This window comes from Rattus norvegicus, chromosome 7, assembly GCF_021556685.1.
Source record: "Rattus norvegicus strain SHRSP/BbbUtx chromosome 7, alternate assembly SHRSP_T2T, whole genome shotgun sequence".
NCBI lineage: Eukaryota > Metazoa > Chordata > Mammalia > Rodentia > Muridae > Rattus > Rattus norvegicus.
Genome location: NC_141540.1, coordinates 14,401,051 through 14,417,794, shown reverse-complemented (window position 1 = coordinate 14,417,794; position 16,744 = coordinate 14,401,051). Strand labels below are relative to the sequence as shown.

General features: G+C 55.4%; 1 protein-coding gene and 1 long non-coding RNA gene across 2 annotated transcripts; one reads left to right on the top strand and one right to left on the bottom strand.

Annotated features, from left to right (window-relative positions):
- Positions 1-19: 19 nt before the first annotated feature.
- On the top strand, positions 20-2,242 carry LOC120093775 (uncharacterized). Its single transcript, XR_015624431.1, has 2 exons — positions 20-125; positions 1,889-2,242. It is a non-coding gene; the product is annotated as an uncharacterized LOC120093775 (long non-coding RNA).
- Positions 2,243-5,745: 3,503 nt separating this feature from the next.
- Positions 5,746-15,547, bottom strand: Klf16 (KLF transcription factor 16). The gene is given in 2 exon segments (NM_001127604.1): positions 5,746-7,806; positions 15,011-15,547. Coding segments are annotated over 2 exon segments (756 nt in total). The 5' UTR covers positions 15,465-15,547; the 3' UTR covers positions 5,746-7,504.
- Positions 15,548-16,744: the final 1,197 nt, after the last annotated feature.

The following is a 16,744-nucleotide window of genomic DNA, read 5'->3' as shown; positions in this document are numbered from 1 at the left end:
CCCCCGGGACGCTGTCGCTAGGGACGCCGGGAAGGGCTGACCGAAGTGAGCCTGCTTACAATGTCGGTTCCCGCGGAATTGTGATAGACGGAAGACCCAAAGCTTAGGACAAGAGAAGCTTTAAAGTACGGGTAATTATATGCTTCTGGTTTCTGAGAGCCTTTCGGCCCCGGACTTTGGCGGGTACAGCTTCGCGATCTTGACCGTCAAGCCCCTGAGAAGCCTGGGCTGTCCAGAGCGCGCCTGACTGAAAATGCACCTGGACTTTCCACTGCATTCTTTGGGCCCAGACTAGGCTTATTTGCATTTCGCCACATATGGCCTTTGTGCGCCCCCCAGAGGACAAGGAGAATGTTACGGCCAAGTATTTTGTTTGTTTTTGATTGATTTAAGATTTATCTTGGGGGCTGGGGATTTAGCTCAGTGGTAGAGCGCTTACCTAGGTAAGCGCAAGGTCCTGGGTTCGGTCCCCAGCTCCGAAAAAAAGAACAAAAAAAAAAAAGATTTATTTTGTAGGGGTTGGAAAGATGACTCAGAGGTTAAGAGCACTGACTGCTCTTGCAGAGGTCCTGGGTTCAATTCCCAGCAACCACATGGTGACTCACAACCATCTGTAATGGGATTTGGCGCCCTCTTCTGGTGTGTCTGAAGAGAGCAACAATGTACTTATATACACAAATCTTTGAAAAAAATAAGATTTATTTTGTAATTCTATGTATGTGCAACATGAGTGTGTCAGATTCTCGCTTAAGTCAGAAAAGGACTTCGGATCCCCAGAAATTAGAGCTACACATGGTTGTGAACAACCATGTGAGTATTGGGAATCGAACCCAAGTCTCCCATTGCAGTAAGTGCTCTTCACCACTGACCCAACTCCCTAGTCAGGGTCTTAATCTGTTGTGGTGCCTATCCTGAGAAACCCACGTGTCTCAGTTGTCACTCAAATATTCACCTACCCACGAGTGGCATCAATGGGACATTTCTTTTTTCTTTCTGCCATGCCTAGATACACTAGACAAGCGCTCTCCTGTTGAGCTAGACTCCAGAAACTTTTTTGATTTTTTTTTTTTTTTGTTTTTTGCTTTGTTGTGGAGTGCTTGGAAAGGTGCAGAACTGTGCAGCCACAAACAGGGGTTTGAGGAGGTATACAGCTTTCCAGCCCTTTGTTTAGTCTCTTTTCTTTCCTTCAGTGAGTACTTCAGTGAGGCTGGCTGACTGGCAAGCTTCCAGAATCCACTTGCCTCCACCCCGAAGCTCAGTTTGCATGCACACAGTCATGCCCAGCTTTAAATGGGTGCTGGGGATTAGAATTCAGGTCCTGAGGCTTGTGCACAAGGTTTCTAATCCACTGAGTCCTCTCCCCAACCCTTTTTCTGTTTTGCTTTTGATTGAGATAAGGTCTCATGTAGCACACACTGGCCACGGACTTGCCCATTACACAGTGCTGGAGATGAACCCTGAAGCCTCGTGTGTACTAGACAATTACTCCAGCCACTGCGCTACATCCCCAGGCTCCCATCCCCTCTTTCTGTTTGTTGGACCGGATCTGGCCTACTCTGGATTATTTAGATGCTAAGATTACAGGCCTGAGCCACCACAGCTGCCTGCTTTTGAAATCTTTTTTTTTTTTTAAAGATTTTATTTATTCATTTTATATATGACGAGTACACTGTAGCTGTCTTCAGACACACCAGAAGAGGGCATCGGATCCCATTACAGATGGTTGTGAGCCACCATGTGGTTGCTGGGATTTGAACTCATGACCTTTAGAAGAGCAGTCAGTGCTCCCAACCGCTGAGCCATCTCTCCAGCCCCTGCTTTTGAAATCTTAATCAATTAGTTAATTTGGTGTTTATTTATGTTAAAAGAATTTCCTTCTGTGTTCCAGGCAAATTTCAACCCCATAAAATCCAACTGCCTCTGTGTCTGCCTCCTGGGTCCTGGGATTACAGGCACGAACCAACGCATGCAATTCTGGGAAAGTATTCCACCATCATTTCGAACGTCTCCCAGAGAGAAATAACATACAGAAGGACTGACGCATGCTGCACAGACGGACTAGGCCCTGAACACAGTGGGATACTACACAGCCTCAAAAAAGGCCATTCTAGTGGTACACACCTCTCCGTACAGTGGAGGTCGAGGTGGGAGAATCGATTCTCAGTTACATAGAGGATTCAGGGCCAGACTAGGTTGCCTGGAAACTGGTATTTAAAAATAAATAAAAGTTGGTTGGTTTTTCGTTTTGTTTGTTTTCGTTTTGAGACAAGGTTTCTCTGTACAGCTCTAGATGTCCTGGAACTCACTCTGTAGACCAGGCTGGTCTCAAACTCACAAAGATCTGCCTCTACCACCCAAGTGCCAGGACTAAAGGTGTACCCCACCACTACCCAGCAATAAGATAGTTTTTCAAATCCCCAGACTTACCACAGAGTCCCAATTCCCAAGACCCACTGAGACCGGAAGTAAAATGGTGGCTGCTAGGGGTCAGGGATGGGGATGAGTGCGCATCAGGAGAAAGGCGCCAGTGTGAGGAAATGGCCGGGCCACAGAGCTGTATGCGATGGCAGGAGCCGTCTCATAGCCTTCGAATGAGCCTCGTGCCAGGCTACTGGCAAATGAGGTTAAGTGTATTTCCAAATTCTGTGTGCGTTTATACAACGGTCATAAACACATAATTGAATGGAGCACTGACAGGGCAAGGAGAACAAGCTGTAATTTGGGGTCCAAAAGTTCCGAAAGCAGGAGTTGTAGATGACCCCAAGGCATGGTCCCTGTATAGAAATAGTAGCTTGGTGTTGGGGCTCTGGGACTAGCAAGGGAGGTGTTCCAGATGTGGCCCTTTTTCAACAAAGTCCTTGGGCAAAGACAGCCTGACACAGTAGAGAGATGGCTCCTCACCCATGGCAGAAGAGCAAAGGGAGTCTTGGGATGTCCCAGGCAGGTAACACTCTGTTGGATTTCTCTGTCCAACATTGTTACCTCTCAGTACTGTCACAGATAAGTCGGCCTCTGGGAATATAATTATCCTGACAATATATGTCTCATCTCCAACTTCTGCCACACTAGAGGTCAGGACGCAGCAGGACCGCCTGCAGCATTTATCCGTTCATTGAACCAGTGACTGCTTTAAACGGCAGGGTGGTTGTCCAACGACAGTTAGTGGTCAAAGATGGGGACAACACAATGTTTTCCTTTTGTTTGGCCTTGAACTCAGCCACCTTGCCTGGCCCCGGGTAGCTGAGATGACAGAACCCCTGGGCTGCTTGTTGCTGTTTCTGTAGGCTAGTCTGAACATTCTAGGTAGTGAAAATGACTTCTGATCCTCCGGGCTCCGCTTTCCCAGCATTGCTGGGAACTGAGTGTATACCGTGCCACATTTATGGTCGCGAAAAGAAGCATAGGCAGAGGAGGGAACAAGTTGTGCTTGGTTTTTTTGTTTCTTTTGTTTTGTTTTAGTGAGGAGGTTGGAATCCAGAGCCTTGTGCGGGCCAGGCTGGCACTGACCAGTCAGCCACGCCCTCAGTCCCCTCACTGGGTAGTCTAGGCGTAGCTCCACCCTGACCACGCCCCCAGACCCTTATTTGGGGGATTCTAGGCAGGGCTCCACCCTGACCCTCGCTGGGGGCCTGTAAGGGGGGCGTTCTGCCATACTCTCAGCCCTTCACTAGGAAATTCTCAGAAGGAGCTCTGAAATAAGTTCGGTAAGCGAGATGGGAGACCACAAAGTCTGGCCAACAGATCTTCAGATGCTTACCAAAATAAAAAATAAAAAACAAAAAACACTTCCGGATTGGGGATTTAGCTCAGTGGTAGAGCGCTTGCCTAGCAACCGCAAGGCCCTGGGTTCGATCCCCAGCTCCGAAAAAAAGAAAAAGAAAAAGAAAAAAAAAAAAAAAAAACAAAAAACAAAAACCACTTCCACCCAGGAACTTAAATATACGTGTTCATATCAGCATTAATCACGGAAATCAAACTTTAAATTCAACTCACAGTCGGTACATGGATGAATGGATGATGAACACAGGAGTTGTGCTCAGTCCAGACCTGAAGAACGACTGTCACACATGACACAGTATTGAGTGGTTCTCACACCCCCCCCCGCGACCCTTTATACATGTAATTCCTCATGTTGTGGTGACCCCAGCCATTAAATTATTTCATTGCTACTTCGTAACATAGCGTTGCTACTGTAATGAATCACAATGCAAATCTGTTTTCCCACTGGTGTAGAGTGATCTGGAAAATATGTTCAGTGAGAGATCCAGACACAAAAGGCCAAAGGAGTAGGAGACGCCATAGAAAATATCCAGAACTTTGGGTGCAGACTTAAGAAGGGTAGCTGGGAAGGGGAAATGATAGTTCATGGGGTAAGGGCTTATTTTTGACATAAAAGAATGTTAATCAGTGGTGATAAAGCAGAAAAAAGCAGATGATGTAGTTGGGGCATCTAGTGGTGGGTGTGGCCTAGAATCCCCCAGTGAGCAGCGGGGGGGGGGGGTGTGGTGAGGGGTTGAGACCCTCCCTGGTATATCCTAAGTTCTGGATTCCATCCCCAGCATCATCGAAGAGTTTTTTAAATTACTTGAGGCAAGGAGCTTGGATAGCTAACGGCATGTTTGGTGCTGTTTTTGGAGCTGAGGGCCTCATATACATTAAACAAGCTTTTACCCTTCAACTGCACAGTCCAAAACTACCGATAGGGACTTAGAATGGTACAAGGACCACATTGTGACGGCATGGGGACACCATGGCAGGCACAGAGATGGGGCAGACAGAGGAATCCAAAGAGTTGCATGTGGTGATCCAAGAGGCTACACATGGGTGATAGTGTTTGGTTCCATGAGGAAGCTAAAATCTGATGGGAAGTATAGAGGACAGCAAAGCGGGTCAGAGGGCTACGAAGGAGCTGAAGAAGCCAAAAGGCTCATGGATACCCGTGCAGGGTGGTATGCAATAGGAAATGCTGAATAATACAACGGCTGTGGGCTTACTCCACCCAAGCGCTCCGGGAGGAGCCCGTGTGAAGCCCCTGCAGGTTGGAAGGCTCCACAGTGGGGAGGGGGGTTGTGCGCCCTGAGCCAACAGACTCGCAGTACTAGCGTTGGCCACTAGGTGGGGCACGGCACCTCCTCTGGCACAGCAGGTGCAATGGGGCGGCCCAGCTCCACCCACCCCGATTCCAGGTCCCAGAGCTCGGTAGACCTCTGGGATCTGATGTCTTTTTCTCAAACAGGGATTTAAGCTCTCATTGGTTTCTAAAAGAGCTCAGCCTCTTAAATTCCCGTTCGCACACCTTTTTCTGCACCAACCTCTCTCATAATTAAAAGAGGGTATGCAGTAGGTATTCAACTTGTGCAGGATGGGAGGGCATAGCAAGGATGGCTTGCTTGCGTGGTGGGGGAGGTCCTGAGGCACCTTTTGACTAGAGCTTGTTAGTTCCTCCACCATGTGCAGCTCTAGGGGTCTGTCCCCACCCCCACTTCCCCTGCTGGTTCCAGAAGGGGGCGGGAAGCGGACGCCCCCAGGCGCCCTGTCACCAAGCTCCGGTTGCTGGGTAACCAGGCGGGCGGGTGCGCAGCTGCGCCAGGCGTGGGTGACTGAGTTGTGCATGCTACTGTAGGCAGCCCCCTCCCAGGCCCTCAGAGGGTCCTAGCATAGCTGGAGTATATCGGCGGGGTGCCTCAGTTTCCCCATGACGTAGCTGGGGACCCTGGGAACCAATTAGACAGACACGAGGGCAGGTTTTTAAAAAGGGCTTCTTTAATTAAATACATGGGTGAGAGGCCAGGCGGAATGTCGGAGAGGTGCCCCCTACAGAAAGAACAAACAAATCCCTTAGGACCCTTGTCCTGCCTGCCCTGCAGACATCACCCTTCAATGGTTAGACCCAAGTCCCAGTTATCAATCAGAACCTGAAGTTAGGGGGGAGGGAAAGGACACCAGGACAAAACTCTGGTTGCTTATGGAGTTAACTGCCAAAGACCAGACCTTTCCCGGTTACAGGAGGGACAGACCAGCAGGAGCTGGGATGAAGCAAGATACATCCAAAAGACACAAAAAGAATGGGGCCCCAGCCCCCGACCCACCCCGCAAACTAAGGCATCTCATTTCTGTGGGGCCAATGGAAGTTCCTGGGAGGGGGAGCTGGCCCAGGACCCTTCGAGCCCAGCTCCAGAAGGGTGACCTCCCTCCACGCAGGCTCAGGTAAAGGTAGCAATACCCAAAGCCTCCCTCATTGCATTTTGGAAGGTTCTGAAATGCCAGTAACCTCCCACAGCCAACACAGGGCAGCTCGACTTTCTGTGTCCCCAACTCCTTGGTGTGTGTGGAGGAGAGCCCCTAATTGCCTTTCTAGAAAAGATCTCCAAACTGCAGTAGGAGAGGACCCTACTGGGGACACTTCTGAGACCTCCCCCCACTCATACCCCTGAGGATGATGGCCACACAAGGGGACCCCACTGAACATGGAACTCGAGCCTGAAAAAAAGTCTATCATGTGCAAAAAGAAACCCGAGCTACCCCAGAAGGCCCAGGGGCTGGATGCCCCGTTCCCAATCCTGGAGTCCAAGGCCACCCTCTGCAGACACCCAAGAGTGAAGAGCACACAAAGGCCAGAGCCCTATATCTGTAGCCCAATGGCCACAGGGGTCCTACAGAAGATTGTCTGAGACGCATTGCCACAAAGGCCAAACTCAGGGACCCTAACCCAGTGGGAGAAGGGAGGCTAAGCCCCAGGCACCAGACACCCACTGTCTCTCTCACACATATGCACACCCAGATAGGAGAGCCAGGCCCCCATACCAGCAGTCAGAGAGGACAATAAATAATTTCTTTACCACCTGCCCAGCACCACACCCGAGCTGAGTGAGTGGTGCTGCTCTGAGGGGGCCTCCACCTGCACCCCACAGCCCTAAGTTCTCTGAAAACTGTGGCACCTCCTGTACCCCTGGGGCTGGGAGTCGGGGGGCCCTTATTGAGGGCAGAACCTATGGACACCTGAGATTTGAGTACCCATGGAAGGGGGTCAGCCAGGCTGCACACCCCCCCATTTCCCTGAACTTCCGCCAATGGCTTTCAGTGGAGCGGGGACAGGTCGGGGCCCATGGGAAGCCCCAGTCACCTATGGCTCTGTGTACCTGTGTCCCAACCTGGAGGGGTGACTAGGGGGCTGAAGACGAGGAGTGGGACTGGGCTTCATGCCCGGTGCCACCCAGCAGGGAAAGCAGAGGGTGGCAGAAGGGGTAAGGAGGACCTGCCAACTGCCCATTTGGGGGTCCCTGCAGAGGGGACAAGACAGTTAACCATGGCTATTTACAGACAGAACCTGAGGCCAGCCACCTCCCAAGCCCCCCAGGTGACCCAAGTCCATTCTTGGTCCCCTCGCTGCTTCCTTGAGGTGGGCTGGAACTCCCGGACAGGCTCTCCAGAGGACAGACATCCTCGACGGAAATCCCTGCTGAGGCCTGGCAAGCAGGCCACTCAGGGTGGACAGGTCAGGGCTCTACAAGCCGGCCGGAGCTGGGCTGGGGACAGGGCTAGGTGTGGGGCTGCCAGCCAAGCTGCAGGGCAGCGAGTCGCTGGGCGAGGCGCTGCGGGCACCAGGTCGTCGCAGTAGTTCCGGGCGGAAGCCAGGATGCCGCCGGGCGTGCTTGGTCAGGTGGTCGCTGCGGGTGAAGCGCTTGGTACACAGGGGACAGGGGAAGCGCTTCTCGCCTGTGTGCGTCCGGTGGTGGCGGGCCAGCTCATCGGAACGGGCGAACTTCTTGTCACAGCCAGGCCAATCACAGGCAAAGGGCCGCTCACCTGGGCAAGAAAGAATGGTCAGTGAGCAAGGGCAGGGGAGAGCTTTCTTACAAACCCCAAGGCTGCAGTCCATCGACAGAAGTGGCCCTAATTAACACTCCCTGTCACCTTGCTTCCATCTCCTCCACTGGAATGACAGGCACGGGCCACCACTGCCTTGTATTCAGAATCCAGGATACCTCTATGGGAGTATCCTGCCCAGTGAGCTACATTCCCAGTCAGTCTTGCCACCACGTCCATGGCTGGCCTGTGTCTTTTTGGACACCACCTTGTCGACTTCTGCCCAACCAAAAAACAGGTCCTCAGCTGCCCCAGTCCCCAACAGTGTCCAAAATGAAAGGGGATGGGAGTGGGGGTGGGGAAGAGGGGACCGAAAGGTGTTTCTCCAGGTCCTTTATTGGACACCCTGGGCCACCGGCAATTTTGAATAATCAGACCCAAGCTAGTTTCAGCCCGTGGTTCTGAAGCTTAATGCTCTCATGCTTTATAGAGATAGGAAAGGCCAGGCAGCAATTTCAAACTTAGTTTAAATTCAATTCCTGAGGGGGAGGGCGGAGCCTAGGGGTGTGGCCTCAGAGGGTAGAGCCAGTCATGCAGCATTGGACAGGGGCCGGCCTACACTAGGCAACTTCCTCCACAGACCCCTCCCACCACCCTATTGGCCTCGCCCAGGTCCCGCCAGCAACAGCCATGCCCAACCAAGCTTTCTGATCCCCAGGAGGCCTCTACAACACCAGGCCTCATCTCGTGGTTAACATCTTCCCAGGTGGGCCTCCAAGGACCAAGAAGAGGCTCACCCGGGACCCCAGTGCCTGGGACCTGGTGTAGATGGCTCTAGGCTCCAAGTCTGGGGATGAGGGACAACATACATGGTATATCCAAAAGCCTGGTAGGGTGGTGTGCAGGTAGTGTTGACCCAATAGTCCGTGTACAATTCTGCTTGTGACAGAGTCTAGAGGAAGTCGGAGGTAGAACCAGGCCACTAGTGACCCGAAGGCCTAAGCTCTGGGAAGCCACGACGGGACCAGTACAAGGTTACCTCGTGTGGTCTGATCCACTGGAGAACAGGTACTCTCAAGGGCTCATGCGCCTGAGAAAATGGCCAAGGGGCCCCCGAGACAGGGCTCATGGAAGTGAGGAGAGAAGTGTAGATGCAACCAGAAGGCAGAACAGATACTTGACTGTACTGAAGGCCAGGTTGACTGGGTGACATCTTTGCTCTAAACAGCTCAGGGGATGCCAGGAGAGAAGAACTGAGGAAGGGGAGGGAAATCGGACAGATCTGGAACTAGGCGGGGCGTCCGCCATCACCGCCCAGGAAGCAGGCAGAAGAAAATTATCTCCATCCGGGCCCCCTGCAAACCACACCCATGGGCCCCTCACCATGGAAGGGCAGAATGCAGGAAGCCGCCTCTGGGATCCCCATATGCCAATTCTGTATGGCACCCAGGCCACCTGAGGCCCCACAGGTTACGATACTCAACAGCAAAGAAAAAGACGAGGGACCATTTCCAAAGTGTGCCCCTCAAATGATTCAAAATACCAGGTCCAGTAAGAATGTTTGTCAGCGGGCCCAAGAGCCCCCAAAAGTACTCCTCCCCGCCACAGCGCTCAAAGGGCTCAATCTGAGGGGTTATAGGGCTAGGTTCCTGGCTTTGGTACAAGGGGGACATGCAATCCTGTCGCCATTTTGCGGATGGGAGGGCTAAGAGGAAAAGGGGACACCCCTAGCATGCAATCAGCTTACTTCCCCTTTCGGGGCCTCCCTGTGGGGCTGGTCCCCGCCTCTAGCTCCCTAGTTCCACTTTGTCAAGAGCAGGTTGCCAGCACCAGCCCGCTGGGAACGCAGCTGCTGCACGAAGCTCGGAGGCGACCGGCAGAGACTTCGGCAGCCCAACCGGCCTTGCTCACGTGGTCCTAGCTCCCGCCACAGGGGAGACAGAGGCCCGGGCCGGGGTCGCCTTGCTGTGCTGGGAGCCTGCCAGTCCCCGCCCCACACTTGGGGGTTGGGGAGCGCACGTGTGCGCACCAGTGGTGGTATGTCACGCACACCGAACCCCCACACCGAGACGTTGGGTACATACTTGCCAAAAGCCTGGCCTAGATGTGCTCCAGTATCACAGTCTACCCAGAGGGGTAGGTAACTTGGGGGAAGAGGGTACTGCAGGCCAGGGAGTCCAAGAAAGACCAAGCTGCCGGAGTCCCCTGTCTGCACCACAGCTCCAGGTGACCCAACTGCAGCACCTCCCGCGGGGAGGAGGAGGATTAGGTGGGTGGGGACTACTCCGGAACGGCCCTGTGGGCGTGGCTGTGGACTTGACCCTCTGACTCAGAAAGGGCCAGCATGAGCTAGGGACTCTCAGGAGCCTTAGGTACTTAGCAGCCTCTAAGACATGCGGGTTGTAACACCCAATAAACTTGCTCCAGGAGGGGACCTGAAGGTGCAGTGTCCATCAGACCACGCCTGACTCTACCTGCGTCTAAACTCCTCCTTGGGTGTTTAAACACTCTGGGGTGACTAAGGCCGGCAGCTGTCTGGGGGCTTGCCCTATCCCCACCTTGGGGGCAGTCAACCATAAAGTCCAAACCTTGGCTGTGACCGCCCACGACCACTTTCCTGATGGGCATCTCCTCGGCTCCACCGGTAGGCCCCCAGTATGACAGACATCCCCCCCCACCCCCCTACGACACCTAGCTGTGAGCTGAGACCAGGTGCTGAGTTCCCAACTCCGTTCCTCAAATTTCATAGCATGGGTCTGGCACTGGGACGGTGCTCAATGCTCGCCCCTGAGAAAGTCTACAGGCCTAGTCTACAGTCCTGGATTTAGGAGCACGAACCAGGAAGGCTGTCTTGCTGTGCTCAGAGTCTGAGACTTCCCAAGAGGGGACTATCTATATAAAAGAAGGGCAGCTGACACAGGAGAGGCCTCCTGCTACCAGGCTCATCTTAACCCTAATGGGAGGTGGATCCCCCAGGACCCCCACAGAAGAGAACCACCTTGCAAAACTGTCACCATACACACCACAGTACACACAGGCCCGTACGCACGCACGCACGCACGCACAATAAATAAAAATACTTTAAGCTAGGTGGTAGTGCTGTACTCCTTCAATCCCAGCACTTGGGAGGCAGAGGCAGGCAGATCTCTGAGTCTGAGACCAGCCTAGTCTACAGAGAGAGTTCCAAGCAACCAGGCCTACAGAGAGAAGCCCTGAGGCCAACCATTTTAAGTCCCAACTTTCTCAGACCAAAAGCTCATGAATTAAAGACAGGTAGCACAGCCCAGTACCCCTCTCCTTCCCAGAGGGCCAGGTTGCCTGATCACTGTCAGGAGCTCTGGAGTCAGTAGTAAGGACAACACACCCATGGAGCTTTAGGCTGGACACCATCCCACCCTCCAAAAGGCTGCCAGTCCTGACTGGTTTCTGCCAACTGCCAGCCTATCTGGCTGCTTTTATCAGGAGCCTAGGTGGGGGTATGGTTATCGCCTCCAGCAATATTGGGGGGCCCCCACCAGCTGGAGAACAGGCAGCCAGCCCTAGCTGCTGGGTGCTGCAGGGAAGAGTTGAGTTGATAGGGTGGTAGCAGTCCCCAAAGGCCACCTCAGCCCCACAGGGCTTGACCTCTCTCCCCTTTTCTACAGGGCTCCAAGTCCCATTGAGGAACACTGCCCCTCTGCCTGCGGAGGAACGCGCTCCTTCCCACCCCAGGTCTCAGTTTCCCCATCTGTCTCTCCTCCTGGAAACAGCTTCAAAGTGATTAGAAGCATTAACACTAGGGGTGGCCACAGCCTTCTCTGCACCCTACCCGCTTCAGACGTCTGTCACCCCACCCTCAACTCTTCTCCCACCCTAATCCCTCCTCCATAAAGAGGTTTCCAGATAAAGCCAAGCTGGCCTCTGAGATACCCTCACCACAGAGACTAAAGGCAACACTTCAATAGCCTTCAAAATCCCAGCCCTAGGGCCAGCTGACTGTTCCCTCTCCAGCTACACACTGGCTCCACCCAGGCCTCAGCAAGTCTTTCCCACCTTCCCACTTCAAAGTTAGTGGGGGGGCAGGATGCCCACAGAGACCCTGCACTGTCCTGCTGATCACAGACAGTAACATTTCCTCAAACCTCTAATATTTGTTTTTACACTACTGTGTGTGTAGGAACATGCATGCCAGGTGCATATGGAAGTTGGTGACAGTGGGCACTCTCCTTCCGCTGCGCTGGTCTCTACGATGGATCTTTCTTGGCCATCACCCTTACCCTGGCCCCAACGCTAATGTTTCTCAGTCTTAAGTAAACAGGTGTTTTGGGCACCTAGAGCTGACCCTGAAGCCCTCCAGGAGATACTGGACAATACGGAAGCCCAAGGCAGGGACTGCATGGAGACCACCCTGCAGGGCCCAGGACACCTCACTGAGATAACCTGGTCCCAAAGCGGTGAGACTCTGCTTGGATGAACATTCAGGCCTCTCCCAGGTCTGGGTTCTATCTCAAGGGACCAGATTGAGGACCCCCCACCCTCCGAGGCCCAGGGAAAGAGAATTCCAGAGACGGAGAGGCACTGAGCAGCATACAGAACCTGAGCCAGCCTCTCTTCCCGCCCCCGCCCCAAGGCTAGCTCTCGCGGTATCCATAGTAACCACATCAACAGCTCCCACAGTCTCTGAAGTCCTTCCCCAACCCAAGCAGGGTCTGTAAGCAACTGCCTTGCCAAGCTTGCCTGCTGCCTGTAGGCCTCTGCTGGGAGTGTCCTGTAACCCCCACCTCCTGCTCTCCTCTGCACCCCCAAGTACAACTACAACAAGATGGACATATGGGGCCGCAAGGCGGCCTGTGCTGCCTATGCCTCCATGAGAACTAAATGGATCCAGGCCCTAGTCAGGTGTGAGTGGGTGGGTAGACCGCAGGATTCTTTCTCCTAGGCCACAGTCTTAGGGCATGGCTCTGAAGGAGACCAGATCTACCCCAGGCCCAGCACCCGAGGTGTCTGTGACCACACAGTCTCTCCACAGAGGAGAGACTGGGCAAGTCAGCTGTGGCCCTCAGGAGAAAGCTGAAGCAGGAGGATTTCCTTGAGTTTCAAAGTTAGCCTGGGCTACAGAGTGAGAACAAACATATCTCAAAAAATGAGGCCTGGTGGTGCACGTCTTTAATCCCAGTACTCGAGAGGCAGAGGCAGGCCAATCTGTGAGTTAGTTTAAGGCCAGCCTAGTCTACAGAGCAAGTCCTAGGACTGCCAGGGCTGCAGTGGTCCTGTCTACAAGGATAAGTCATTTAAACAACTAAACGGCAGAACCGAAGGTAAGTGGTCCCCAGATACCCCCAAAATAACATAAAGGTGCCCAGACCCCCGTGAATCTCCCGGTCCCACAAATGGCTATAATTCGGGGTTTGGGGACATAGCAACCCCTCTCCCCTGGTGTTGACACAAGGAGCCAGTGAAGTGTGGAAGCCACCCCACACCCCAGGTCACTGCCGTCATCCCCAGACCCCAGATTTCAGCTCTCAGCTCTCAGTTGCTCTGGCCCACCAGGTCACCCTCCCAGTTTAGGGATGGCCTACAGCCTTTGACAGCTGAGTAACAGAACTGTCTCCTGATGTCCCAGGAGGTATGTGGGGAGGATACTGGACTCCTCTTTTACCCACCCCAAGTTCTGGGAACCAGAAAGACTGCTGGTTTGGAAAGTGTGGGCGGTGCAGCCTGAATCAGACAGGGTCCCATCACTGCGTGGCCAAACTCACTTAGCATGAACCAGGACACCCTGGACTCCACTGTGTGGCAAAGAGAGAGATCTCTCTCCATTCTCTTCCTCCCCCCTCCCTCTCACTCACACTCACACAGCCTTGCTATCGGTGTGGCCCCCTCAAATGTTCTGTAGAGAGAATGGCGTATTCATATGGAGCTGCCTGTGCATGTGGGCACCAACATGGGGGCAGCCTCTACACCACAGGGGCTAAGGGCAGCGGCTCAAAGACAGAGCGAGAGGAGGCACCATCTATGCCCACTTTCTGGCTCAGCAGGATCCAAAGATGGCTCCCCTACCCCCCTACCTGCCCTGAACATGCCTGAGGCCACCCACGCACCTATGGGGGCTGTCCTAAACTCTCCCAGTGTGACCGTGATGGAAGCCCCCGATCAATCAAGCCCTGTTTGGGTGCCTTGTTGCCCACAGCAACTGTAAGAGAAAGGCGGCCTCTATCTTTTATGTAGGCAGGAGATGGTGGACCAAAAGCAAGTAAATTAGGGGCATAACAGACGGGTGGCCCTATTCCAGGGAGGCCTCAGAGCTGTAGATCACACCACTGCCAAAGGGGTGGATTCTCAAATCCCAGTGCACACTCCCAGCTAACACGGACAGACCCTTGGATCATCCAGGTCAGGAAGCAGCCAGTACCTAGCAAAAGCTTTTGTCTCATCCATTTGGGCTTCCCAGAAACACTTGGTGTGGCTAAAGCTCGTTGCCCACCTTGGACCTTGAACAGATCGATCACAGGTGTGTGGAGTGGGCCAACACAAGAGGTGGGAGGAGAGTTGTGGTGGGTATTTCAATCCTATTGGATTGAAGATTCAAGCCCCAACTCCGGGTCGTGGCCTCACTCCACCACGTTCAAGTACACAGAATGGAAAGAAAAATGTCCCGGGCAGCCACCCCCTCACCACCGCTATCACTTAACCCTATGCTGTAGGCTTCGCTGCCCTTCGGAGGGAATCCGCGCTGCTACCCCGGAGGCGGTAACCCGGATCTACCAACCCTCTTCACAGATAAGGAAACTGAGGCTGGGGGAGGGCGGAGGAACTACGGAACCGGATGTTCTGACCACCAAGCATGAGAGACCATGAGCACAAAAAAGCAGGACAGAAACAGCAAGCGGGACTGAGGTTAGGAAGCTGAGGGCTGCGATCGCACGTGCTGAACCCACCACGCCAGGGTGGATACCGAACGACCTGCAGTCGCGGGAGATTTGGCCACCCCGGCCGCCCTCAGCGCGCCGCCCGACCGCGTGGCCGCCACGCCTCCCCGCGCGCGCCCCACCCACCACGTCCCCGCCCTCCCGGCCGGCGGGCCGCTGAAGCCTGGGCGCGCCCCCCTCCCCGCCCCCCACGCGCCACGCAGTTTCGGGGTTCCAAGTGTGAGGGGGAAATGGGGTTCCCGAGATCTCTCTACTGCACTCCCTGAACCCACCGGTGCAAAAAACGAGGGGCTTACCTGTGTGAGTCCGCAGGTGTGACTTGAGGTGCGAAGACTTGTAATAGGCTTTGGCGCAGCCTGGGAAGGGACAGCGGTGGCTCTTGGCCGCGCCGGGGGCGCGGCCCGAAGACGGAGACGAAGCGGCCGAGGAGGAGGAGACCGGAGAGGTGCCCCCCGCGGTGTTGGCTGCTGTGGCGACTCCCGGCCCGCCTCTCAGATCGGCCAGGATGCTGGCGGCCAGCAGGTGGGGCGCAGCGGTGGCGCCTCCCGACCCCGGAGCGGTGGCTGGCGGTGGCGGTGCCCCAGGGGTCCCCGGCGGCGTGGCCTCGCGGCGCGTGGCGCGCACATCCAGGCCGGCAGCGGGGCCCGCGCCCTCGGGGCCGGGTCGCCCGCGATGCACCACGGCTCCCGAAGAGATGGCCATGAGCACGTCGGCGGCAAAGTAATCCACACACGCCACGGCCGCCGACATGCCGGGCAAGGACGCGGAGGCACGGGATCCGCGGCGGGAGAGAGGCGGAGGCGGCGGGACCTACGCCCGTCCGGCCGGCAGCGGCTGCTGGAGTGCGGGAGGCGGAGGAGGGAAGGGAGGAGGAGGCCCCCGGCGCGCCGCCGCCGCCCGCGCTCAGTCCCGCCCCGCCCCGCCCCGCCTGACGCTCCCTGACGCACCGGAGCCCGCGGGGGCGGCCACGGCCCGCCCCGCCCGTAGGACGCCCCCTCGGGGTTCAGTGGCCACGCCCTCTCCCCACCGCGGTCACGCCCCCTCCTGCCGCGCCCTCTGTCGTCCGGAGAGTCGCGCGCCGCCGCGGATGGGCGGAGCTCACTACGCCAGCTGCCGGTCCTCCCCCACTTCGACACTCTCGTGTACCAGCAGAGCACCCGGGGTCCCCTATCACCCTGGATTGTGTCCTCTCCACTCAAGAACAAGCCAGCGGAGGCAAACCGTTCCTCTGGTCTGGCACGCACTACCCCTACCGGTGCCCTTCCTGGATCGCCACCTCCCAACGCGTTGAGAGTTACGCCCACCCCTGCGACACGCCCACACACCCCACCCCAGCCTCGGATGCCCCGCCTTTACCCCAGTGCGCGCCACGCCTCCTCGGGGTGCGCGCTCCATCTCCTTCCCGGCGCGCCCACCACGCTGTGCGGGGTGCGCAGTCGCCGGGAGCCCTCCCCTCTCCAACTCGTCCCTCCCCCAACATTCAGGCACTGGGACGCGCCCCTGTCCGCGGTGTATGTGTGTGGGGGTTGCGTTCCGCACGTGGCCAGGGTGGGGGTGCGGAAGCGCGCTGCCCCGCCCCCGAGCCACGTGCGCGACCCTCCCCCTCCTTCCTCGCCCTGGAACAGGGCATTAACCCACAGGTTCTGACTCCCCATCTCTGGGTCCCCAATGCCATTCTTGGTTTGGGGAACAAAATATCCCAAAGGTGGAACTTTTCAGTGTAGGGTACCCACCACCCTGCCTGGCTGATCGAGTCTGTAGCGTTCGTCTTTGCGCACCGGGATTCGGGAATCACTAGGCCTGTGGATAACCGGTATGGCAAAAGTGAGCGGAGCTGCAATAAAATGGCCTGGCTCGGTCATCTGTGCCAAGCTCGGGATACCAGAGTTCGGGTCGTTTCTTCCCTTCCCCAGCTGGGCCCTTGAGACTGGGGGAGGGCAAACTGAGGCTGACTAAAGGAGCGATTGGAAACTTGCATGGATAATCGGCCAAGTTGTGAAATGATGGTCCCCTAAAAGCCACAGGCCCCA